Here is a 27,596-nt window from a genome sequence, read left to right as displayed (position 1 = left end):
ATAATAATGTTAATTTTACAGTAACATCAAGGCAACCCTGCTGCCAGTTCTTTACTGTTATTTTACTGGGAAATTCTTAACAGTGCATTGTTGTGAATACATCATAAAGCTCAGAGGAGTCACTTGATAAGAGGTCGAGCAAACCAAGTGGTGGAGATTCCCTCTGCATTGGTTAAAGGATGACAATCTGCTGCAGCTAGAAGAGACTTTAAGGAAGGGCAACATATCTAAACGAGCAGCATTCAGAGGACATCTGTGTGTTTTCCAGACAACACAACAATGTGGGCATCTCTGCCAGCTAGGCTCTTCTTGTTCCTCTCTGTTTTATTCCTCTATGGATGCAAGTGCGCTTCTGGTTTCGCCTGTCCGAGGATCTGCCGCTGTTTCTACAACACAATCCGGTGTAACAATGTGACAGAGATGTCAGCTCAGACGACCGACCACAGAGACAAAAGACTGTAAGTTGCATGACATGATACATTGAAGTTAATTGAAGAGTGTCTGTCTTGACTGATCGGCCTATCTTTGTTAATTTGGCACTATGATTATAACAATTATAATGCATTTATGTCTGTTTATTTGTGCAACTAACTCCCCTGATAAAGCCAATGCCAAGACTGTTCTGTGCGTAATTACGCATGGAGCGAGGACGCGCCTGGAATGCACGCGCTTGGTTACATACTTATTAAAGTGACTATTACTTATCTCACATGTTTTAATATTTTTGCTCATTTCATTTCATTTCACTTTTCACTTGGTTCAATAAAGTCTTTTTATTGGTATTCTGTACAAAATCCAATAAATAATTGTATAAACAAATTATACCCCCATCATCCCTATAACAATATAACTGCACCATTAAATAAGCAGAATTAATTTCATAAACAATTACATTTATACATATAGATGAATTAAATCCGATAGCAACATAAATAAAACATATACCAAACAAAAAAATAATTAAAAAAAGGAAGGAAAGGACCAAAAGAAATCCAGAAAAATAAGTAAATTAAAAATAATAATAAATAAATAAATAAAAAAAGGAAATTAAATTAAAAACAAAAACAAATGTAAGTTGTGAATTGTATGTAATATGGGGTCAGCAGTTTAAAACTTCAATGTCAATGGTATCCATTTTTTCTATATAGATTAAAAAGGGTCTCCATATAGCATAGAATTTCTGAGCACACCCTCTTGAAGTATAGCAAATCTTCTCCAATACCAGATGATGTATGAGATCTTTAAACCACATCCTAAACACATGTTTTAATATTTGATTAGATCATATTTTTTATAATTTGTTGTGATGTAATCGTTTTGAATCGCTTCTATTCTGGCACAAGTTATTTGGGAGTCAAAGCACTCTGTCATACAGTAACCTTTAACGAGCGCTAACTGTACTTGGTTAATTTGTTGGAACATTTTCTAAGCTCTTCTTCCAAAAAAGTAGCACTGTGTTGGAGCAGTAACTCAGAAGGTAGTTTGCCACCTATAAAGCAAATTCTGATGTCAGTTTTGACACTAGTAGCCTTTCATCACAACTCAGCCATTACATTTACATTTACAGTCATCTATCAAATAAGATGAGGTCTATAGTGTCTATTCGGGAAGCCCTAATTCATGTAGTCTAAATGTAGTCCTAAACCATTTTACTTGCAAATTCTTTTCTGCCAACACACTGGGGAGGCACTCCAATAAATTGCTCCTAATGTTGAGATATTATTTGTTTCTTGTCATGTTCTGATTTAGTTTATTTTCTAAAGACACACATTTACCCTGTCATTATAAATGTATATATACTGTAGGCCCAGTATATAGTCAAGTTGTTTGGCCAGTGTAGTAACTGTTAGCCATTATTCTTTAGCCATTGATGTACACCTTGTTGTAAATTCATTATAACAACATTCAAATAATAAAATATGGATTGACCTACTGTATATTGCAGACCAAAGGACATCTGAGTAATGTTGATATTTCCTAGTTCATGCTTTACCTCATTTAGTGAAAATTACCACAGCACATCACACTCTATTGTTGAGAAACAGAGGGCCCTGCATGTGTGCAACTTAATTACCTGTGAAGAAAATGTCAAGTTGATCTCACGAGGTCAAGTACACAGTGCATGCTAAATCACAGAGCCTTGAGTCTCTCCTGATAAGTGTCCATAAACACCAAGGCCAGCGGCTTCATGCATGTGTCAAACACCGCCAGCACCCTTACTGTACATTCGCACTCCAGGGACTTTGGGATTTGTCAAATGATGAAATTAACAGTATGTCAAAGTGTTTTTTTCATTTGTTTATAATGTTAACTGTATGTGACAGTTGGAAGGGATCAAGTGAAACGGTTGATGATTGGTTGGATGGATAAAACATGTGATGTATGGCAGTGTGAAACACAGTGAGAACCCACAACTTAAATGTCATTTTATATAGGCTGAAACTTAACTTAACCTGGAAGTCATAAAATTGATTTCAAAGTGAATACAGTTTATAGTTTATATATAGTTTGCCTCCAAAAATATTCACCATTCACCATTCAGATCACTTCACACTCAAAATGTCTTTTATTATTAGATATTTTGAAATTAAATGTGGATCTCCATGTTCTTTTTTCAGGTTGTTCTATCACTTGACTTTGCACACTATTTCAAGCCATTCTTTTGAGGGTTTGAAAGGAGTCCAGAGGATGTAAGTATCAATTTCCCCCCACTGACAAACTCTAACTTAATTAATCTGACATTTTGTCATAGAACTGCAGTTATATCCCTAACTTTATATTGTATTTGTGGCAACACTCATGACATGACCCCTTCACAAAAAGAAGTCAAGGTGTCCCTTCAAACAGCAATCCGCCTTTTTTTCAGTGTCACATGCTGTAAAGGTACATTTGTGTTCTTTGGATGGACTTAATTGCTTTGTTTCTGCTCTATATACTCAGTGAGATTACTCAGAGTATAACCCTGGAAACCATTGAGGCTTTAGCGTTTAATAACCTTTCCAACCTCTCTGAAATGTGAGTCTTTTTTCTATGATTTTTGTAATCAAAAACAGTAATGGTTAGCGTAATGCAGTAACTTGTGTTTTATAATTTTGCTTTGCAGCTCAATCCAGAACACCAGGAGTCTGATGCGCATTGGCAGAAGGACATTTAACAACCTCCCCAAACTACATTACCTGTGAGAGACCTCAAAATATACAATTTAAATGTATATATTTATTTAATTTAAGATTGAAAGGTTTGTTTTCAAAACAGACATTTCTGTCAATTTAAATCAGACACACACTAACATAAACTGCACTTATAATATCTTTTTCATTGTATTAGATACTCTCCAGGAGCAATCGATTCACATTAAAAGACACATTGTTGTTTTTTCCTTTGCATTAACAGAAGCATCTCAAATACTGGGATAACCATTTTTCCTGACTTTACATCCATCAATTCTCTTGAATCAGAGTTTATCTTGTAAGTACATCTGTCCTTAAAGTCTTAGATGGCAAAACAAAAAGCACCATACACAAAATCACATTGCATTGCTATGAACTGTCGTGCTATTGCAGGGATATCTGTGACAACCTGTATCTAGTGGAAATACCTCCAAATGCTTTCACTGGAATGACAAAAGAATACGTCACAATGTGAGTGATGCAAGAAATTCATTCTTAATTGCTTTACACTGTCAGTTATAGACTCACCTGTAGTCATAACAATCTTGTGATTGCAGGAACCTGTACAACAACGGCATCAGAGAAATACACGACCACGCCTTCAACGGGACAAAGATAGATAAACTGTAATGTAAACTGAATGATGTAAGTTGAGTTTCTGTTCTCACACCATTAAGCTTTTGCTCCATTGCCCTGCGTTTTATAATTTCAGGGTATTAAAGAATAATCGGAACCTCAGAGTGATCCACAGAGATGCTTTCAAAGGAGCCATGGGCCCTGGAGTTTTGTAAGTGATATTTTAAAACCTCCTGAAAGTCACTTAATGCAAAATGTATAGATTTATTTTGGGGGCGGCAGAGGGAAGAGGTCAAAATGACCATTCAATTTGCAGACTAGCTTTTAATGTCTTGATAGATCCATTGCTTGAATTCTGTGTTGAGACTTGAGAGATGGTAAACAAGATAATGCTTCATGCCGTACATTTCTGAGGAGTTTTCCATCATTGAAAGAAATGACTTCTTGTGTGTAATATAGGCTACTAATATAATAACAGTGGGTTATATTTTACTGATGACATACTTGCAAAAGTATCAGCTGACTGAGTGAAGGCTAGGCTTGTGATTTACTTTATCCTCAGTGTATGACCAGCACAATGGTCACAAAGAGGCCTTCACATCCCCGTGCCAGTCTTACAGTTCATTGTTGTGTTATGTTGTCTTGTCTGTTATTTCACAGGGACGTGTCTGCAACAGCTCTCGCAAAGTTACCGCCACAGGGACTGGAGTCAGTCCTGGTGCTGTTAGCTCAATCAGCGTACGCCTTGAAGAGTCTGCCTCCTCTGCAGGGACTGTGGAGCCTACGAGAGGCCCACCTCACCTACAACAACCACTGCTGCGCTCTGCTGAGCTGGAACACCCACAGGTGAATTACACTGGGCCTTTTTAAAGGTCGATCAAAAGTAAACTCTGCCCCACTGCTGTTCCAGTGTACAACAAAATGTGTTTGTGTGTCCCATATGTGTCAAACAATGCTAATCAGGCAGTATTAAAGCGGTGGTGACATATTATTTGAATGAGTCTTTACATGATTTCCTTCCATTTCTCCAGGGACTTTCCCATTAATTCTGCATGGAATAATGGCTCTACATATTGTGATGAGAGTGACCCATCAGCAAGGTAAAACTTCATTATGCTTCCCTGTCTGTAATCTACTTCTGTACTGGTTAAATTAAAACCTGGTTGTTAATGAAAGGCTTTATTGGCAGCACCGTTGATTTCAAATGACAAACCAATCCATCGGTCTCATTGTTTAAAGAGGACCTAATATTTTTATTTTCAGGTGCATACTTGTATTTTGGGTTTCTACTAGAACATGTTTACAGCTTTAATGTTCAACAAACGCTTTATTTTCTCATACCGGCTGTACTACAGCATCTCTTTTCACCCTCAAAAAAGCCCAGTCTGCTCTGATTGGTCAGCTGGTCCATGTTGTGATTGGTCAACCGAACCAAACTCTTCGGACTCCGCTCAAGCTCCCCTCCAACTAGCTTTGTTTGAGGGTGTGCCAAACTAACCGCTAGGCAAGTATTATGCAAATGTGTTACTTGGTGACATCACCACGTTACGGAAGAAAAGGCAGGCACACTAAAGGAGAGGGAAAAGCACGAAAGCATGATAGGTCCTCTTTGAGTGCAATGACAATATCTTTCTGTTTGACTTCTGATGAAGAAACAGGAATGATTTCCTCTCCTTTCTTTCTTCTCCTTTGAAAACAGGGTCCAGCGTGTCATCGGAGGCTCAGCAGACAACACCCTAGTTATGGATATGCCAGTTTTCTCAGACGTTGATCTGCTTGTGGAGGACGAAGTCTTCGGAAACGTGAATTTCCATTATCCGGAGCTGGACGCCTGTCAGACCAGACCAGCTTTGGTTTGCACGCCTGAAGCAGATGCTTTCAATCCCTGTGAGGACATAGCGGGATTCAGTTTTCTCAGAGTTGCCATTTGGTTCATCAACATACTGGCCATCACAGGTAACCTGACGGTGCTCCTGGTCTTCTTCACCAGCCGGAACAAGCTGACGGTGCCTCGCTTCCTCATGTGACACCTGGCTCTTGCAGACCTCTGCATTGGGGTCTACCTTCTGATGATCGCTACCGTCGACTTGCGCACACGCGGTCACTACAGTCAGCATGCCATCGAATGGCAGACAGGGCCTGGCTGTAGTGCTGCAGGCTTCCTGTCTGTGTTCGGTGGGGAGCTGTCAGTCTACACACTCTGCAGCATCACCCTGGAGCGCTGGCACACCATCACCAACGCTATGCAGGTAGAGCGCCATCTGGTGCTCACACAGGCGGCGAGTATAATGGCGGCCGGCTGGCTCATCTGTCTGGGGATGGGGATGCTGCCCCTGGTCGGCGTGAGCAGTTACACCAAAGTCAGCATGTGCTTACCCATGGACATCGAGACACCTCTGGCTCAGGCCTTCATCATAATCATCCTGCTCTTCAATGTAGCCGCCTTTGTCGTCGTGTGTGTTTCTTACGTGCTGATCTATCTGGCTGTAAAGAATCCTGACATCCCCGGAAGAAGTGCAGACACCAAGATTGCAAAGCGCATGGCCGTGCTCATCTTCACTGATTTTCTCTGCATGGTGCCCATCTCCTTCTTTGCCATCTCTGCTGCATTCAAGGTTCCCCTCATCACAGTCACCAACTCCAAGATCCTGCTGGTCCTCTTCTTTCCCATCAACTCTTGTGCCAACCCTTTCCTGTACACTATCTTCACCAAGGCTTTCAGGAAGGACGCGTATCAGCTCATGAGCGCCATGGGCTGCTGTAAAAGAAAGGCCAGTGTTTATCGCATGAAGGAGGTCTACTGCTGCGAAAATGCAGTCAGGAGCAACTTGGGATCCAATAATAAAGGATCCGGCACAGGAATGAGGCTGGCTGACATGCCACAAGAGAGCCATGACATGTTGACTGGTCATAACAGGAAAATGACTAATAGTAGGCCTATAACTAATAACATTGATGGTGGATCTGTTGAGGAATGAGTCCTAAAACCGGGAAATGAGTGCATATTTGTACTTCCAGTACCCTCGTCTCAAATTCGTTTTTTTTTTAATGGGTTTTTGGTTAGATGCCTGATATAAGGTCTGTGGTTAACACAAGCTCAAGAGATTTTAACGTTTTGTTCTACGATATAAAATACATCAGTAAATATCCTACTCGTGAATTTTGAAACCTCTTAAAAAAGGCGGTTGCTAACAAGTGGCTGAATGAGACTACAAAACGTCATCATGACGACTCGTCCTCCTTTACTGCCTCGTTGTGTGTACTTGTGTTCGTGCGACTTGGTGTAGTTCGTTTTTAGCCTAACTTTAGCTTTTTACTTCTGGAGATTGCATTCACACTTCAAAAATCATAAAAGTGGTGTTCGTTTGTGGAGATTATCTTGCTGAACAAAACTTGTAAGTATCATAAACGTATGTTTGCCACAGAGCTTATTTTCTCCAATAATCCAAAACCATATGGAAAAATCCCATTGGCTTTTTATTGATGGAACCAGGGCGATGCTAACCTCCTGGTTGGCCTACAAAAATACGTCATCCCTGTAGCACTCTATTAAGTGTCCCAGTAAGACATGCCAGTGAGCCCTAAAGCCGGTAAACCTAAATGGAATGGAGCCAACATTCATGATATTGGTCTCATCTAGGGTGACCGGGTGTCCAAGTTGACCCGCGTCCCACATATTGAGACGATGTCCCACATTTTCATTGGCACTAGTTTTCAAAAGTCAAACCACTGCAGGACAGACACTTTTTTTAAAATCTGGCTTTCATCCAATGACTGTGAAGAAAGATACAACATGAAGTGACACAGTACGTGTGAGTCTCACAAGAAACGTGTGGCTCAACAAGAGATGTGCCGATCTATGGATGCATTCAGGCAAAGCATATAGAGATGTTACCAGGTAGGTAAGGGGTAGAATAGATAGACATTATATCAAACTTTAAGACTACCTCTCAGCATTGGCAATTTGTTCCACATTGTCCCACACAAACATACTCTTGGTCCCACATTTCATTTGTTGGGCTATAACAAAAGAGCCAAGGGTATATCACAGTAAACAAAAATATCAAAACCTATACATATAGGCCTGTTGAGTGTCTTAATAGCCTTGTTCTTGATCAAATTAGAAAGTGGTTTCACATATTGCTCAACATTCTTCAAGAAAACAACAAAATATGGTATTAAATGTTACAGTTATATTTACGAATAAAAGAAAAATCATATCAAATTTATTATAAGAAAATATTGTTGTTTTTTGAAGAAACCAAACACCACATTTTCCCATAATAATGTCTTTAAACAAACCATTTATTTATTTATTTAAGATAAATTGTTTGGTTCATTCTGAGGTTGGGTACATTGACTTAAATGAAGAGTGTCTATAGCCATGGTTAATATGGAAAGTTGTACAGTAGTTGACCACGTGGTGGAGTAGTTGGACAGAGCCACCAGGGTTTTTTGTTGTTCTTCTAATGATTTTTGAGATTGTGTTATTGAATATAAAATGTAGCCTATTATTAGATATTGTGCTAGTCTATATGTTGTTAGACTACATACATGTGCATAATGCTTGTTGTAAGATAACATGGTAATGTTTGTAATATTTCTCTGTCTTAAAGAAAGACTTTCAAAATAAAAGCCCCAACTGATTTGCTGCCATGGCTCTTCTAGTATTTTTTATATGTTGAGCCCATTTACTCCAAATTTCACAGATTTGTAATTTCACAGCCAGCCATTATTCAAAGCCTGCTGCAGTGCTATAGACTTTTAATGTGTTTTTTTCTTCCCTCCATCACTTTCCCCATGGCATTACAGTAAATTTTCTGTATATATATATTTTTTTTTTCAACATATTGTTATTATTTTCAGAACAGAAGGCTCACAGCAATGTTATGTTCAACAGTTAATAGGCTGTATTTTATATTTATTGAATATAAAATACAGCCTATTATTATATATTGTGCTAGTCTATATGTGTTGTTAGACTACATACATGTGCATAATGCTTGTTGTCAGATAATATTTGTAAGGTAATATTTCTCTGTCTTAAAAAAAAGAGAATAAGAAAAAAAAGGTATATTGGGGAAAAATAAAAAATATATAAACTTGTGTAAAATTGCAAGAGTTTTGTTGAGTATCTGTGCCTCTGTTGTCGAAATAAAAAACAAAACAAAAAAGTCATAGTACAGCATGTCGTCAAAATAAAAGTCATAATATAGTATGTCGAAAAAAATCATAGTATAGAATGTCGAAAACTTTTTCAAAAATTATAGTATAGTAAGTCGAAAAAATAAAGTCATAGAATGGTATGTTGAAAAAAAGTCATAGTATAGTATGGTGAACATTTTGTAAAGTCATAATATAGTATGTCAAATTAAAAAAACAAAAAACAGTTTGTAGAAGAAATAAAAAAATGTCATAGTATGTAGTAGTATGTTGAAAAAAAGTCATATAGTACGTCGAAATGTTTTTAAAGTCAGCCTCTGTTGTTTCACTGCTGTATTTTGGTTGTTTTCAGTGTTTCGGTGTATTTCCACACTCAGTCCCGCCTTCATGGGATCCCTCCTGTGACGTGGAGAAAAGTTCACTTTTTTTTTTCTCTCTCCAGCTGAATTGTGATCAACAAGTCCTGAGTCTTCACACGTTGAGGCCACTCTAGTGGGTGATGTTGGTTGTTGTGGGAATTAAATTGTCCCGCACAATCCTCTTAGAATAAACTGCGTCTCCAGCTGTTGCGGGGCAGAGAAGCAGCAGTGAGGAGCTGCTCGGACAGGTCATCATGGCAAAGCAGTCAGCTCCAGGCTGGTTTGGAGTTTTTCTCTCGACAACGACCATAGCCATTCTTGTGTGGAGTCCGGTCAGCGGTGAGTTGTTTATTGTTTGTCGGAGATTTGTGTTTTCCTGCACTCACTTCATGCCCCTTAATGTGGCATCTAACTGGGTCTAATGTGCAGCAGCAGCTCTCCTCTCTGCAGCTGCAAGACATTTAAATACTCATTTAAATGTGCATATTACTAGCTTATTTTTAATTATAGTAATATAAACTGTGGCTCACTCGGTTGTGGACTGGAATGCTGACAGATAACACTTCAAAATAAGCCATAAATGCTAAAAAAAACAAAAAACATTTGAAAACATTCACAGAATAAATTTTTTTTTTATTATTATTATTATTATTTATTTATTTATTTTTAAGTTGTGACCCTAATTTCAATATTCATGCCATTTTAGAAATATATATTGATTTATAAAATTAAATCTAAATTTTCTTTTTTTTTTAAATAGAAAAACAGATATTAGTGCTCAAACTAACTGATTAGTGACTTTTTTTTTAATTATAGTAATAAACTGTGGCTTACTCGGTTGTGGACTGGAATGCTGACAGATAACACTTAAAAATAAGCCATAAATGCTGAAAAACATTTGAAAACATTCACAGAATAAACTGCTTTTTCATTGTTATTATTATTTATTTTAAGTTGTGACCTAATTTCAATATTCATGCCATTTTAGAAATATATATCGATTTATAAAATTAAATTAAAATTCTTTTTTTTACAATAACTGATATTAGTGCTCAAACTAACTGATCAGTGATGACAGAAATATATATTTTTATGAATTATTTTGTATTGAAATAAGTATGAACATTAGTTTATCAAATAGATAGGATCTATATTAAATTACAGAATTATTATTTTTTTTGTTTTATTTTACTTTTTCATCAACAACATAACTTTGCAATCCATTCAGTATTGCCATCTATTTTTGATAATCTATTCATCTTTAAAGTCATTTTTAGGCACAAAGTCCAAAAAAATCATTCTCAAATGGTGATTTTTTTCTCTATTTTATATCATCTTAATAGGAATATTATTTAGTTCCAAGCTATTGGTTGAGCAAAAGCAGCAATTTGACTATATTCTAACATTTTACAATGATTATAATGATTAATTGTTTATTTGAAAAAATAATAGACATAAATCTCTTGTGAAATAATTCGTTGCAGCCCTAAAACTGTCAAACACTCATGATGTTTGAGTTCCACTTTATTTATGGTGGTTTCGTGAACATTTTGGATGTAAACGCATGCCCAGTTCTTTCACTTTGGGTGCCAAATCTTTGATGCTTATCATGTCGGGTAGAACAGATTGTGCTGACCTGAACATCTCCCTCTGCAAAACAGCTCAGCATCCCAGAGGCAGCTTCCACCGCCCAACCAGAACCTCTGAGCCTATTGTGATACCGGGCCATGTTTCAAGGGTTTATCTGAGCCCCGATCAGCTCAAACGGCTGCACTTCAAGCCCACTGTAGGCTCCATCCAGCTGTCAGAGGGCCATGAGGCTAAATTCAACTGCTCCATCGACATCCCCGATGCCAGGATGGAGCCCACCATCCTCTGGCTGAAGAACGGCCTGGACCTGGCGGAAAACATCCAGGTGGTGATCAACGAGCTCCAGACTGTCACAGACGGGGTCATAACGCTCCTCTCCACTGTCAGGTACAGTATGTAACACATGGAGGTGATAAATAGTGTGAAGGGTTGATTACACAGATTGACAAGTGTCCTCTTGTGCCTTATTACAGCATGAATCATGTGCAGCGAGTGGATGCTGGGGAGTATCGCTGCAGACTGCAGATCAGCACCAGAACGGTAGAGTCTCAGTCGATCACCATTGAGGTGGAAGGTGAGTTTCAACAGAATTGTTCGCTTCTCAGGGCGTCCACATTTTACATGACACATCTTTAATGTGTCTGTAGGTCTACCGACGTTTATCCATCAACCAGAGGACACGAACGTGACAAGAAACACACGTTTCGTGCTGTCATGCGAGGCGGTAGGACCTCCGGACCCTGTTCAGATCCGCTGGCTCCGCGATGGATTACCTGATAGTGTCTATCATAACTCTTCCAGCAGCTTCTCCGTGTCAGGTGAGATCCAGACCACACAGTCGCTTTCTCACACATACACAGAATATGTGTTTCACAGTGATCTACTTAATAACAGGTATACACATTCCCTTTTGTTGCCTGTTCCGGCTGAGGAGGCCTCTAAACAGAGGTGTAATTTATTTTCTGTTCTCGTCGTCCAGTGAATGATCAGAATATGCCTCGACACAACTCTGAATGACGCCTTGAATCAGATGTGCTGACATAAAGATTTGTTCCCTTATCAGTCTGAAATGTGTCAGAGGATCTGGGGAATTCATTTCATTTAAAAGTACTCCTTAAAAGTCTGTTTCATCTGTGTCAAATCATTGAAAGTGTTCTTTAATCAAACATTTTTTTTACTAGAAGAACTTCTGGCTTGTATAAAAAAGTCTTTCATAGTAGAAAGAACACACAAGCTACAGCTCATTAAACCAATTCATTAGTTTCACTTTGGTTAACTTCCTCCCATGATTGAATGTGGAAACATTCAGACGTAAAGGGACATTTCGCTCTCTGATAACGGTGACGAAGTGTGGAGCAGGTCTTACTCAGCTATCCTCACTTTGTCGTTGGTTTCTATTCTGCCTCGTCTCTGCTGCCTCAGCGTCTGTACTCTGCTTACTGCAATGAGATTTATAACCACGGTCGCTCGGTGTCACTGGGGTCTCCTGCTGCACCGCTGAATGGTTAACAGCGGTCATTCACGCATGGTCTGTGCTGTATACTGAAGACAATGCTGTCTGATTGAAGCAATGCAGTTTGACATTTTGGGGAATTTATTCACTCTCTTGCCGAGAGTTAGATGAGAAGTTTGATACATCACTCTCATGTGTCTGTATGGCAAATATGTAGCTGGAGCCAGCAGCCGGTTAGCCTAGCTTAGCATAAAGACTGGGAACGGGGGGAAACAGCTAGCCTGGCTCCGTCCAAAGGTAATAAAATTGGGACCAGTTGCCAGGTAACCAGGACAGAAGACTCCAGGAATTTACTGGTCACGGCAAAGAACTAGTCCAGCATGTAACCACTTAACAGAATCATTGTTTTGCACTCCAGTTTTTGTACGGATAAGTGACCTTTAAGGGGCTGAAAGGTGGATTTTGTTTCCTTTGAACACAGCTAGGCTCGACATGTCCCCCCGTTTCCAGTCTTTTTTCCAAGCTAAGCGAACTGGCTGCTAGCTCTAGCCTTACATTTAACAATCTTCTCTTCTAACTTTCGGCAAAAAAAGCATATAAGCGTATTTCCCAACATTTTGAACTGTTGCTTTTAAAAGAAGGCTGCAACTATAACAATTATTTTCATTGTTGGTTCCATAAAATGTCATAAAATAGTTAGAAAAATACCCATCACAATTCCCCAAAGCCCAATTGACATATTCAAATCTCTTGCTTTGCCCGATCAACCCAAATATATTTAGTTTAATAACATAGAAGAATAAGAAAATCAACAAATATTCACATTTGAGAAGCAGAAACCAGGGAATGTTTGGCATTTTTACTAAACATTAACATTTACATTTAAGTTAATACCTATGTAAACATGATTCATTTTCATGAATATGCTAGATATAAAAGTCAAGACTAGATATAAGAAGATCAGCTCATGTTTGAGTTTTAATTTCATGTTATACTCTAAGATAAATATGGAAATTATACAGCCTTCTTTTCGACGTGGACTCTCCCTTTATGGCCTCAGCTGCTCTGTTCTTAAAAGAAAACATTTGTTATTAGAAGCATAACCTTTCTGCTCTCTATGCTCCAACCCTTCATTTTCAGCTTGCCGCAGGCTATAAGCACTCCTGCTGCAGCGAATGAGTGGAGATACAGACCGAAGCTGAGGGGTTAAGGTTCAGAGCTGGTGCAAGGGCCTGGGCAGTAAGGGGATGGGGGGCTGCACAGGGAGTGAGTTCGGGGGTTGGCTCCGGGGACAAAGACCTCATTCACGGGACGGCCCACTTTACCCAGCAGGGAGGGGCTGGACACAGAGGCTGGCAGGCTGCAGGCTACCAGAGCTCTCTACAGGACCAAATATTGGCACAACTACACAGTGTAAACCCACTCTCCTGCACCATATACGCATGCTATGAGTCCAGGGGCCCTTTTTACACGACAGCTTGGATCCCATGATATTATCAGAGTGCTTTTGTTTTGGTGAAATGGTGCATGATTTTATTTTTGCAAGTCGTGAGCACGCACTTTAACAGTTAGATTGCTTGAACTCGGGGCATTATACCTTCTTAAAGAGATAGAGAAGTTGATGGAGATTTAATTTAGGCTACGTTTACCACCCGAATATAAAAATGGAAAAATAACGACATCTCAGGCAGCTCAGTAAGCCGGAGAGCTCCCCTCCATAATTTGTGATGTTTCCATTTGAGTTGCCAACCCATCTATTTTTATTACATTGTTGCTTTTTGTTTTCATTTACTTGCCAAGTACAGTGAAAGCAGAAATGCGAGTGCTTGATCTTTACTCATTTCCTTTTCCAAAAAATGATATGACTTAAGAAGAATTTGTGTCTTTAATGAGCCATGAGCTGATATGATTGACGCTCTGCCGTAGATGCTGGGTGGAGAGTCAATTTATGAAACCACTCCTGCAGCATAATCCACTCCTCTGTTGTCATATATTATAGCACAGTATTATGGAAACACTCATTGTTTCACCAAAATACTGTTAAATACATGCAAACACAAGCTTCCATGTTGCCCTGTAACACTCCTCAAAGCTCTTTTAGAAGTTGCTTGGATCATACGTCCATATATACTGTACGGTATGGACAGCGCGGAAGTGTATTATGCTAAACGTGTAATTGGAGAAGTTTCTGTGGACATTATGATACTTTTATCCACCAGGAAAACTTTGTAATCCATCATAGCCACCGCAAACTGCTGAACTTTTAAGACTCAAAAGATAGATTTTGGGAATATCACTTTAAAGTTTGTCCCTTTGCTCTTTGGTGAAATTATAAAAGAATGATCAGTTTCATTCGGATCGACAGACAAACCTGCTCAGAGCCCACATTGCACCGACCATCTGTTTGACGTTCAGGTTGAAATGAGGCATGTGGTGGTTACATTTGCACAGCTTGGCTGGAAATGTGCTGACGTATTTGTTTCTCTCAGAACTTAAACATCAGGTTTGATCCACTCGGTACAAAGTTTATTTTAGATGGGGTTTTTTTTTCACGTGAACAAAAGTATGAATGATCCAATCCGACCTATTTTAAGTCAGGCTCTATCTTTGTGCAAACAAACGCACTGTAGTCAGGGTTTGTGTGAAAAGTGAAGCACTCTTTCTTTACCCTGGTGCTCCCGAGCAGACGAAGGCAAACTAAAGAGGACGTGAGATTCTACAGAAAGTAAACAAAACAGCCTAAGTTGGTTCCAGTTATCTCTCGCAGGCTGTTCTGTGATCAGCTTTTGTGGAAAGGTTTCAGAGTGAGAGAGAGAGACACTGGAAAACAGAGCACAAAAGGGACATTATTTAGCAGCTGTCCCCGTCCTATTCGAACTGGGCAGATCTGTGGCTGTTGAAAGACGGGGGAATTGTGCGTCCGGGAAAAGAGACCCAGCAAAAGCATTGTTACCACATCACACTGGAGAGGCTCCATTTGAGCTCACTGCATGTGGTGCTACTGTGTGAACTTTTGAGGTATAAAGACGTGAGTCCTCCCCATATGAGTTGTTTTGTATCAGTTTCGCTTCTCTATCGAGGCTGACATGGCACTTTTTGCCCCAGATTCAACTTTGACACCTAATCTGGCAGTTTGTCCAAACAAAGAACCTGACCACAATGTGTCTGTTTGGCTTGAACTTAAGGTTTTTCCCAGTATTGAAGTGCAATAACACCATTAACCGAATATTCTGCTTGACCTTGACGATTGGTTGTTTTGAATTCATACAGCATTGAAGTGCTACATTATCCCTTCGAATGTGTCAATTGCAGGTGTGGACAAGTACACCCGGTTCAGCTGCGAAGCTTACAACAAGAAGGGTGTCACCACCTCCAGAGAAGCAAATATCAACATCAAAGGTAAAACTGGGACTTTTTAGGGGGCTGTTAGACATTCCTAGAGGTTTACATGCTCTGCAAGCTGATCATATGCTATATGCCTCTGCGTTAGGGGGTTAATAAGGGGTTTTCTTTATGGTGTTTTGTAGTGCTTCCCGGCCCTGTGTCTGATTTAACTGTGACGGAGAGGCAGTCCAATAAGATGATGTTGAGCTGGAGCCCCGGATACGATGGTTTCTCACCACTGACTAAATGCCACATCAGGGTAAGCCCTGCATCTGCACACACACAGTGCTGTCGCTTAACATCTTCAGATTGATCCTCACACGTTCTTTGTTCCATCTAAGGTCAAAGAGGTGAGTCGGAGGAAAGGGGAAGTGATGACCACCAGGTTCATCAATGTCACAGCGCCCCCTTTCCAGTGCGAAGTCCCCGGGCTGCAGGCCATGACGTGGTACAACGTGAGCGTTTCCTGCAGCAATGAGGTGGGAGCCTCTCCTGTCACCATGTGGATCCAGAGCAACACCACAGAGGGAGGTGTGTGAGTACTTAATAAAGAACCTTGGAACGGTTTGCACGTTGAATTTTGTTGCCAGTTGGTGATACACCAGCAGATATGTGGCTGCAACACGGAAAAAATGATCCGATATCTAATTAAATCCATTCCACGTGTTTCATAACACACATTTCTGGCTGTTTGAATTCACAAGGCTGAGACTGTATTTGCCATAAAAACTACCTTGTGTATTCACTTTTGCTCCTGCCGTCTCATCATAGTAGCTTCCTGTTTAGGTTTGAGGAACGCAGCACTATGTAATTAGCCTTCATCCAAAATGGGCTTAATGTAAGCCTCCTTGTAGTAGCAGCATATAACTGGAATTTACGAAAGTTGCACAACTACCTGCTCTGCTCGTGGCAAGCCTCCTTCAGAAGATTTGTCATATCCAGTACAATCTCTGGTGTTTTCCTGAAGGGTCACATAGGAAATAGGAATGGTCTCACTGAGAAAACAGAACGTTCTAACTGGGTGGAGCTGCTTGCAACTTCCTTCCTAAAGCCACCGCAGGGGATATTTTAGTTGAAAGATATGATACGCCGTGCCAGGAAGTGACCACATACCAAACTGTAATCAAAGATTTCAATGGAAGCCTTTCTCTTTTCCATTTTTGTTTCATAGATTGCCATTTCATATGGAAGTTTTTTTATTTTTACCTCTCTTGACGATGTCTCAATCCCTCTGTTTCCCATTTCTTGTCACACTCTCAGTGCCGTCAGTTTATCCCCGAAATGTCACCGCACAACTAAATGAGTCGTGGCTGGTGATCAGGTGGAAACCTCCCCCAGACGATAAGATAAACGGCATCCTGCGTGGCTATGATGTCATTGTCCGACACGGCACACAAGTGAATAAGGTGAGCTTGCCGACAACACGGTAATTTAAAGATTTAGCCTGAATAATGTTTTATTGAGTTTTTCCTTGTTTATGTATCAGTCACAATAACTTAGATTATTAGCAAAATATAAATTGGAGAACAGAAAGTTAGGAGCATTTAGGCTACTACACATACTGGAGACACAGGCAAATTGATTATGTTAGTAAGTAAACGCTTTCATATTTCCGTTTTTTTATAGACATACATATCCACATACATAAGCTACATGTACACATATGCTGTATATATATATATGTATATATACAAACACACATATACCTTGTTATATTAACTTACATACACACATGCAGTATGTAGAAAACCAAAACATGACTTATCATAAATTTAGTTATACTGATTATATATAGTTAAACTGCATCTGGCACTGCTTCTAACATCATTTATTACACGGCTTTGTTGAATACTTGTTTCTGATCGGTCAATCACAGCGTTATATGGTCTGTTATTTCTTTATAGCAGACCGTTGCAGTTCTGATGTTAGACTATGGTGGGCTGTTTTTGTGTCAAATTATTAATTTCTTAAGTAAGTAGCCATGTAATAAGCAGGATAATGTACAGCTAGCGGGTCATTGTTCTGGAATAAACCCCTTCAGGGTGACAATGACCATCTCGCTGTACATTACCCCTTACATCTACGTATGTCCAGTACAGATATTAAAGTATATGTGCACCTTCACTTACGTACAGTGCATATTCTCCCTTATATAAATACTGTATATTGTATATTATGAGCAATAGTTATGCTATTGTTCATGGTGTTATCTTTGAGGGTTTTTTTTAGTGAAAGCTGATGTTTTTTTTTACATTTCTGATAAGAATGACTCACGTATGACAAATTTGAAAAGAATGAGCCTCGCATATCAGGAATGTTTGATCCTCCCTTTGCCCTGCCTGCTGAACTATTATCCTCTGAACACCAGTTTTTCCATTCTTCTCAAGAACCAACAAGGCAGGGAAAGTCATTTACGAGAAGTGCCTTTTTTCTAGATACACTCTCTAAGAAATAGCACCATTTATTATAATAACAACATCTTTTGTATACATCAACCGTTCGGTGCATTGTTCCATGATGCTATTTGTGCATTGTCGACAATGCTTCTCTGGTACAATAGTGTGTTTCCCGTCCTTCCTGTCTGTGTCGTAGTTAAAGGAAGCTGATGGTGTGAAAACTGGCGATCTGTGTTTTTCTTTGCTCAGCATGTGGCTTTGAGTCATCACAGAGTCAATGGGATATGAATACAACGGGATGTGCACTAAAGGTCTAAATATCGTTATGCGTTGTCCAGTCAGTTGGTGACGTCATTAAACAAAGGCTTCGTGACGGTAGCAGTGACTGGACATTGTTTAATCCTCAGTCCCACCTGGCCCTAAAACCACCTCATAGTGAATAGTTCAGATAAACTAATTATCTTTAAATAAAAGGAATAAACTTGCTGGTGCCATCATCTTCTTTTGAATCCGAGGTTGATTCCCAAAATTTGTTGACGATTTTCTGTTGCAAGAACATTTAACCACATGTTGCCCTCTGTTTGGTGCCACAGACGTGATGGGCCATTAATCATGGGTTCAGCGTTCCCAGTCCGACCGTCAGCACATTGGCAAAGCAGAGGAACCCCACCGTGTGGTGTTGTGAAATACAATGCTATGTCTGTCACATGTTCCCTCCTCGTTGCAGCACATGAGCTTATCCAGAAAGTTAGTCTCCTTCCCTTTTTTTGCAGGCAGTTTCATTATATATGATTATCTCCAGTGTGGGATTTTCCATTAAGGTTTCATACTACAAGTGAAAACAGATTTAAGGAAGTTTTTAATTGCATTTTCTGTTTGTTGTAGTACACTAAGTGGAAATGAGGAAAAAAAGGAGAAATGATGAAGTTGTTGACCTGGATTTGAGATGTTGCACAAAATGTACAAGATGTTCCTTAGCATGCTGTTCCACCGGAGTGTCTCCAAAATATTATCTCTTTTCCTGCTTCTCTTTCAGTTTAATGACTTGCCTACTTACTGTTAGCTTGTGACCTACAGTATGTTCTTCTAACAACAGGTTGAACTCCACAAAGATAATGATTAACCTTCAAAATGTAATTATTACACTAGACCCATTTAAATTGCCTCTGTTGTTGTTGTTACGCTGTGTGTGATTTCAGATCCACAGCTACACCACCGAGGCCTTTGTCGATGTGCAGGAATTCAACACGACCTACAGTGTGGAGGTGGCTGCATGCACACAGGCAGGGAGCGGCATGGTCAGCCCACGAGTCTGGCTGTTTGTGCCAGAGGACAGTAAGCCGCTCTATTTATTTATCTCATCCACTGGGAACAGTTCACTATATAATCTGGCCAACATAGTTCAGCTGATGTATTGTACTCTACTAGAACTACATTACTGCCCTATAGATACAAGGCCTATTAAGGGTTTATACAGTATCTTTAGCCACACTAGCAGCGTGGCTGTAGAGATGGATGTCTTGGAGGTCCAGATTGAAATGTCAACAACTGCCATTGCCATGAAACTTGTTACGCACACTCCTGGTGCCCTGAGAATGAATTGTAATAAGGTTGATTCCCTGACCTTTCGTCAGGTCAAAATATCCCAAAATTTGGTTTATGGCTAAATACCAGGAAAACTAATGGCATTCAGCTGCAGCTGTGGAGCCTGAATGTTCGTATTGTTCGGATAATTGTAGCCTACTTATATAACATTGAATCTAATATGATTTTACTGATGAGGGAAAAAAACGAGGGCCTGCCGAACTCTGCAGAAATTCATGTATTTGGTCTCATTTATAAATTATTTAGCATGTGTATATGTTTTCAATAACACATGCATAAAACAAAGTTGTGATTTATCAAATGTAGATCTCTTGAAAAATCGCTGGTTTACTTATTCAAGATAAGGTGACATGGTCAGGAACATTCACAAATTCGCTCTTCTCACAATTTAGGCCTATTCTGAATTAGATCAAGATGGTTTGCCATTTTTAAAAAGTGGATCCCCAGAAAAAAAGTTTGGGAAACAATGCTGTAGACTATTGTTTAAGTTGAAGCTTTAGTCGTATTTAAGAGAGAATGATAAAACTTGATAAGGCGGGATTATCTTGGACATTTTCTGAAAGATAGTTTGAAAACTAGTTAATTGTTTTCAAGGTGTAATTTAATAATAAACAGCAGAAAATACAAAATACATGAAACTTGCTGATGGTTACTCATTGGGTTCAATCACACATCTTTATTGACTCCCATTGAAACGACTTATCTATGGACGTGTTGCTGTAATCTTAATTTGGGGTAAAGAATAAACAATTATGAGCTGACGTAACATGCTACAATTTAGGACTGCAACTATTGATTATTTTCATTAGCAATTAATCTGCAGATTATTTTCTAGATAAATTGATTAATCATTTTGTCTGTAAAATGTCAGAGAGTAGTAGAAAATATCCATTTCAGTTTCTCAAAGTCCAAGTTGATGTGTTTAAATGTCTTGTTTTGTCAGTCCAAAACCTAAAGGCATTCAGTTTAATATGATATAAAACAGAGAAAAGCAGGAAATCTCCATATTTGAGAGGCTGAAAACGGAATTTTCTGCTATTTTTGCATGAAAATGAGTCCAACGATTAATCAATTATCAAAATAGTTGCCGATTATGTTTCCGTCGATCGACTAATCGATTAGTCGACTAATCGTTGCAGCTCTACTACAATGCTACCATTAGGCGATTTAGATCCTGAATATTAGATTTTTTTTGGATATCCCATTTGCTTAACTGTAATTGTGCTTATCATTTCTTCTTCCTGTCTCAGAATCAGAGGTGCCCCCGTCGTCCAGCCCTGAAGCCAGGGTACCAGACTCGGTCTATGTGGTGCTTGGCGTGGTGTGTGGCTTCTGTCTTCTGCTGCTTCTCCTCTGGGGCGCTATCTGTGTTCACAACAGGACGTCTGACTCCTGGTTTGGGTATGCTGACAATCTTCTGTGCACACATGGTGTTAATTCAACCTTGCTCCATGTTTGGTTGTCTCATCTTTGCAGTTGTTACGGATCACTGTATTTGTTGTCTGCATGGCTGGTCTCTGCTTTACAAACATAAAAGATGTAATTTTGTTTTTGGCTCCTGGGGGATGTAATATTTCTTTAGTGGTACACTGTAGTAGGACTTGAGAAACTGAACACTTCCTGACTCTGTTCATAAACTGACTTTGCTTCCTCTTAATCATAATTGTCTGCACCTGTGGACTGATATAACTGTGCAGCTGGAGAGACGGACAACAAGCAGCTGATAATTCCCTGGGATTCCTTATTATGAAGTCTGTGACTCAGTCTTGCCACTCAGGATATGGATAGGAATGTGTCACAGGCTGCCGCTCAGATAGGAAAACAGTGTGTGACCTCAGTGTCAGGAAAGCAACAACTCAGAGAGGGTTTCCTCACTGTGACCAGTTGAACGTCAGCCTGTGTGTGCACGATTACTGAGCTATAATGACAATAGTGAGAGAATTAGCTCACTGTTTTTTTCTTTTTCCCTGTCCCCCCCTGCAGGCGGGTGTTTGGAGGTGGAGAAAAGCCGCAGCCTTTTGTGCAGTACAAACCCCACAGATCCTACAACCGATCAGTCATAGGAATCACACGTATGTTGTTGAACATTACTGTGGAAAATTAACATGTGTGCAGAGATTTATGTTGTCCTGCTGAAGGCACACAATAACTTGAGTGGGTCCTGTTTGCAGTTGGGAACCTCGGTGTCAGTGAAGAACTGCAGGCCAAACTTGAGGACGTGATGGTCATGAGGAGCTTGCTCTCCATAGGGAAGGTTCTCGGAGAGGGTGAGTGAGCAGTTTCATTTTGCTTAATACCACAACTAGATTAATACAGATGATAACATCTTCTCAAAGCCTACACATGCTGGATACTGTCTACATTGGAGCACTGAGATTTATTACAAATTGTAAAGCCCTTACGCACCATTGCTCTTTGTATGCTCGGGTAGGATGGTCTGCCTTGTCCACCTGTAGACTGAACCACCATATTCTTATGTATAAGACTATTCTTGGTCTGCTTCCATCTTACCTACAGACCTACATCGTTCAAAAAAGTACAGGAAGTTACTGTCTTCGCTCCCAGGAATTAACTGTCCCCAAAGTCCGTACTGAACTGAGAAAAAAAGCATTCAAGTATGCTGCTTCCTCTTCTTGGAATCAGTTACAATATGACCTGAATCTTCGAGAGCTGGTCTGACTGATTGTCTTTAAAGTGCTTGGAAGAAAGCACATCTGGCTGTAGATGTTTTGAATGCTGATGAATGTTTTTTCAATACCTATTATTCTGTATTTTGCTCTTTTGTCTTCGTTTTAAATTGTTATGTTTGTTTTATATCTGCAACCGTGTAACTGTGCTGCTGCCTATCTTGGCCAGGACACTCTTGGAAAAGAGATTTTGTAATCTCGATGAGTTTTTACTCCCGGTTGAATAAAGGTTAAATGAAATAAATGAACACATACTGTGTGCCAAGTATTAAGGATTTCATTTGATTAGGTGAATTTGGCTCCGTGGTGGAGGGACATTTACGACAACCGGACGGAACATCAGAAAAAGTTGCTGTGAAGACGATGAAACGTGAGCTTTCTATTACTAAAAGACATCATTTAGTCAACTATAAACTACAAAACCAGTAGAAACAAAGGATAATTTCTCTCTTTTTTTCAAACAGTGGATAGCTTCTCTCAAAGGGAGATTGAAGAGTTCCTGAACGAGGCGGCCTGCATGAAAGATTTCAACCACCCTAACGTCATCAGGCTGCTCGGTACGAGTGACGTATAATCCCACTGCTCTGTTCTGTGCTCCATTTTCATTTGCACATCCTTACATTATTTCTGTGTTTTCTTATTTAGGTGTGTGCTTGGAAGTAGGCTTAGGAAATTTTGCCAAGCCCATGGTCATCCTGCCTTTCATGAAATATGGAGATCTTCATAGCTTCCTTCTTCGCTCACGTCTGAGAGAGTGTCCAGTGGTACGATCTCTCAGCCAAACACAGAAATAACATATTCCAGCTCATACAATATATTATTAGACTATAATTGTTATTGTGTGTCTGTTTTTTCCACAGTTCTTGCCCACTCATACACTCCTTAAGTTCATGGTTGACATTGCTTCGGGTATGGAGTATCTCAGTTGTCGTAACTTTCTGCATCGTGACCTGGCGGCTCGCAACTGCATGTAGGTTGAAAATACGAAACTTCTTTTTTTCAGTTTGCTACTTTAGGAGGCTTATGTGATTTTCTGTTCCCGTTTATTCTCAAGTCAATTCCTTATCTGTTTTACAGGCTGCGTGATGACATGACAGTGTGTGTAGCAGACTTTGGGTTATCTAAGAAGATCTACAGTGGGGATTATTACAGGCAGGGCAGAATAGCCAAAATGCCTGTAAAATGGATTGCTGTAGAGAGTCTGGCAGACAGAGTTTTTACTGTAAAGAGTGACGTGGTAAGTACTTACATCTGCTCATGTCTCTTCCAGTAACATCAGTCACACCTATGTACTGTCACTAAAAGAAGAACTGACCCCTCGTCTGCACTCTCTGTTTTTCTCATGACTGTCGGTTGAACTGCAAATGAATTGTAAATGACAAAGCCAGTCAGTTGAATTTACCCACAACTAATTACTCAGCATTCCTTTTAAGGATGTGGTTACGTTTTTCTCACGTCATTTATCAGTGTGTGGTAATTTTAGGATTTTTCAATTTTTCCCAGCTTTTGAAATTTTAGTCAGATGACAAACAGATTATATCATAAGCTATATTTTGTGTTGTTTGCAAAAAGGCAGACTTGATGCAGCTGAATGGGGAAAAGATTATCCATATTGTAACATAAAAATGAAAACTGTAAATGAAGAGGCTAAATATATTAAAAATTCCCAGTTTTGTAGTGGACTGCAAATACAATTGTAGATTATCCTTTTGAAATCATTTTCAGCACAATTTAAATTAAGTAATAGTACTTCTAGATAGTAGAGAAAACTGTTTTTCACATGATGAAATATCATCTGAAGATATTATTCTGTGTCATGCAGTGGGCATTCGGCGTCACCATGTGGGAGATCGCTACGCGAGGCATGACGCCGTACCCTGGCATCCAGAACCATGAAATTTACGACTACCTTCTGGAAGGACAGAGACTGAAGCAGCCAGCAGACTGTTTGGATGCGCTGTGAGTGTCGTCTCTTCTTGACACAAGTGTTGACTTTGGGTTTGAGGGTGTTGGAGGCAGTGGTGGAAGAAGTACTCAGATCCTTTTTTTTAAATAATAATACACTCTGAAACTACTCTGTTGAAAGTAAAAGTCCTGCGTTCAAATTTCGACTTGAGTAATAGTATTACCAGCAAAATGCACTTAAAGTATCAAAAGTAAAAGTACTCACTATGCAAAATGGTCCCTTTCAGTGTTTAATTATGGAGCCTCCAAGGTCTGCAAATATTATATATTTTTTGAATCTTATGCACACAAGATAAATTATTGTGTGCTACAAGATAAAAAAAATATTTTGGGGGGACTTCAGGGACTCTCCCAGGGTTGTGGGCCTTTAATCCATAAAAATGCATCATATTTATAAAGCTGTAAAATAAATGAAGTGAAGTAAAAAGTACAATATTTACATCTGAGATTTAGTGGAGTAGAAGTATAAAGTAGCAGAAAATAGAAATAGTCAAGTAAAGTATAAGTACCTCAATATTGTACTTAAGTACTTGAGTAAATGTACTTATTATTACATTCCACCACTGGTTTGAGGTGACCATGGCTAACATCCAGTCCAGCAAACAAAAGTAGTCTCAAAAAACTTTCTTTATTCACCACTGCCATGTGCAGTGAAAGTAGAAACTGAATCTACAACTTACAAATGTGTTTTTCAAAGTTGAGGTTTTACTGATATGAATGTCTCTATCCCCAACAAAGTATCATTAAAAAAGTATCAAGATTTATGAAATGAGTTATTTCCTTTTATTTACCTGCGTCTAGGTACGAGCTGATGTACAGCTGCTGGAGGGCCGATCCGCTGGACCGACCTGTCTTTCCCCAGCTGCGAGAAATGTTGGAAAAGCTCACAGAGAAGTTCCCGGAGTCTTTCAGCAAGGACGATATCATCTATATTAACACCAGCTTTCCTGAAGAGGACCTTGATGGAGAAACACTCGCACCTGCAGTCCATCCTCTGTTCAACTCGTCACCTTCCTGCAGCCATCAGGCGGCAGAAAATGCAGTGGTCACTGCGGACATTCACGGGAGTCTGGAGGAGGACGAGGAGGACGAGGAGGACGATGATCGTTATGTGGTGGTGATCTCCACCGATCCTTCCCTGAGATCTCCTGCAGCGGACACTCCTCTTTTGTCAAGAGATGCTTTAAGTCAAGCAAGCAGAGACACGGTTACTGATGTGATGAGTGTGGATCGCAGCTCAAGTGACACTTCTTTGCTGCTGTAAAGGTCGGTACCCAGCAGATCAAAACTGTAATAAAAACTGGTTCATCAGTACTAAACCGTATGCCTCATTGCACTGCGAGCACCTTGACATTTCCTGATGTGGACTTTCTGTCGTATTGTTATATAAGCAGTTTATGCTTCAGCCTACATGTCAGTGTTAGGAATGTTGTCAATGTTCCATAAGCTTAAGATACACTGAACTGTGAAATTGTTTTACTGTATTGACTTTTGTGTTGCAATGTAAATATAGAAATGTACAGAACATTTGTAAAGTGATCTTATATACTGTAAAAACAAATACATGATTCATAGATTTCTTCAAAACTCTATTAAAATGAAATACATTTTGCCAAGATTCGCAGATTTCCTCACATTTGTAACAGTGTTGATACAATCAAAAACTAGGACCATACTATACTCAGTGATAGAGTGCCTAGTAATATGCAAGTGCAGGAGATGCTGTAAATTGTCTTGTATTTTTATAGCAAGGTGCTTCATTGGAATTTCATAGATCATTATTGACAATAACTATACAATGAATCTATATCTATATCTATGTAATGCACAATATGTATGGGTATATACATGTTAAGTATGTAGGTAGTAGCTTTTAGACCTTTTCAAACTTGACAACACAAACTTTCTAAATGTGTCCCTTTGTATTTCCTGTTGCAGTAGCTGACAGGAAGTAATCTGGGACCAAGGTTATTGCCGTAGCAACAGAGTGGCAATGAAAAGGTCTATGAGTAAAGTAGACATAAGTAGCATTTTGTAGATACACTACAATAGAGTCAAAAGCATAACATTGTAACAAAATGGACAAATTCGACTGCTATCAGGCCATTAAATAGGTGTTATCAGTCGCTATAAGCAGATGTGGGTCAGTAGGGGCATACTACGCCTACTACATTGTAAAAGCAAAACGTTCTAACAAAACTGAATGAAACGTCACGTTCTGAACACAAACAAAAAGGCTTCTTTAGGTTTAGGCAAGAAAACTACAACTACTTTAGGTTTAGGCAACAACACTACAACTTATTTAGGTTTAGGCAAGAAAAAACAGGTTTAGGCAGTAAAACTACAACTTATTTAGGTTTAGGCAAGAAAAAACAGGTTTAGGCAAGAAAACTACAACTTCTTTAGGTTTAGGCAAGAAAAAACAGGTTTAGGCAAGAAAACTACAACTTCTTTAGGTTTAGGCAAGAAAAACAGGTTTAGGCAATAAAACCACAACTTCTTTAGATTTAGGCAAGAAAAAACAGGTTTAGGCAACAAAACTACAACTTCTTTAGGTTTAGGCAAGAAAAAACAGGTTTAGGCAATAAAACTACAACTTCTTTAGGTTTAGGCAAGAAAAAACAGGTTTAGGCAACAAAACTACAACTTCTTTAGGTTTAGGCAAGAAAAAACAGGTTTAGGCAATAAAACTACAACTTATTTAGATTTAGGCAAGAAAAAACAGTTAGGGTTAGGTAACAAAACTACAACTTATTTAGGTTTTGGCAAGAAAAAACAGGTTTAGGCAATAAAACTACAACTTATTTAGGTTTAGGCAAGAAAAAACAGTTAGGGTTAGGCAACAAAACCACAATTTATTTTGGTTTAGGCAAGAAAAAACAGGTTTAGGCAACAAAACTACAACTTATTTAGGTTTTGGCAAGAAAAAACAGGTTTAGGCAATAAAACTACAACTTATTTAGGTTTAGGCAAGAAAAAACAGTTAGGGTTAGGCAACAAAACCATAATTTATTTTGGTTTAGGCAAGAAAAAACAGGTTTAGGCAACAAAACTACAACTTATTTAGGTTTTGGCAAGAAAAAACAGGTTTAGGCAATAAAACTACAACTTATGTAGGTTTAGGCAAGAAAAAACAGGTTTAGGCAATAAAACTACAACTTCTTTAGGTTTAGGCAAGAAAAAACAGGTTTAGGCAATAAAACTACAACTTATTTAGATTTAGGCAAGAAAAAACAGTTAGGGTTAGG

General features: G+C 39.1%; 2 protein-coding genes across 2 annotated transcripts; both read left to right on the top strand.

The window, feature by feature from the left end:
- The first annotated feature begins 106 nt into the window (after positions 1–106).
- On the top strand, positions 107–7,193 carry lhcgr (luteinizing hormone/choriogonadotropin receptor). The gene is given in 11 exon segments (XM_037781316.1): positions 107–458; positions 2,619–2,690; positions 2,941–3,015; positions 3,104–3,178; positions 3,394–3,468; positions 3,564–3,641; positions 3,728–3,796; positions 3,883–3,957; positions 4,407–4,592; positions 4,778–4,846; positions 5,446–7,193. Coding segments are annotated over 11 exon segments (2,232 nt in total). The 5' UTR covers positions 107–279; the 3' UTR covers positions 6,725–7,193.
- Positions 7,194–9,335: 2,142 nt separating this feature from the next.
- mertka (c-mer proto-oncogene tyrosine kinase a) lies at positions 9,336–25,966 on the top strand. Its single transcript, XM_037782873.1, has 19 exons — positions 9,336–9,607; positions 10,930–11,245; positions 11,332–11,432; positions 11,506–11,676; positions 15,624–15,710; positions 15,839–15,954; positions 16,037–16,226; positions 16,956–17,101; positions 19,291–19,426; positions 20,947–21,097; positions 21,680–21,768; positions 21,868–21,963; positions 22,673–22,753; positions 22,848–22,940; positions 23,029–23,147; positions 23,244–23,353; positions 23,461–23,620; positions 24,206–24,342; positions 25,150–25,966. The coding sequence occupies exons 1-19, from the start codon at positions 9,523–9,525 to the stop codon at positions 25,610–25,612; spliced, it is 2,847 nt and encodes a 948-aa protein (XP_037638801.1). The 5' UTR covers positions 9,336–9,522; the 3' UTR covers positions 25,613–25,966.
- The last annotated feature ends 1,630 nt before the right edge of the window (positions 25,967–27,596 follow it).

This window comes from Sebastes umbrosus, chromosome 10, assembly GCF_015220745.1.
Source record: "Sebastes umbrosus isolate fSebUmb1 chromosome 10, fSebUmb1.pri, whole genome shotgun sequence".
NCBI lineage: Eukaryota > Metazoa > Chordata > Actinopteri > Perciformes > Sebastidae > Sebastes > Sebastes umbrosus.
Note: the sequence above shows the minus strand (reverse complement) of the source record. Positions and strands in the feature narration are given on the sequence as shown.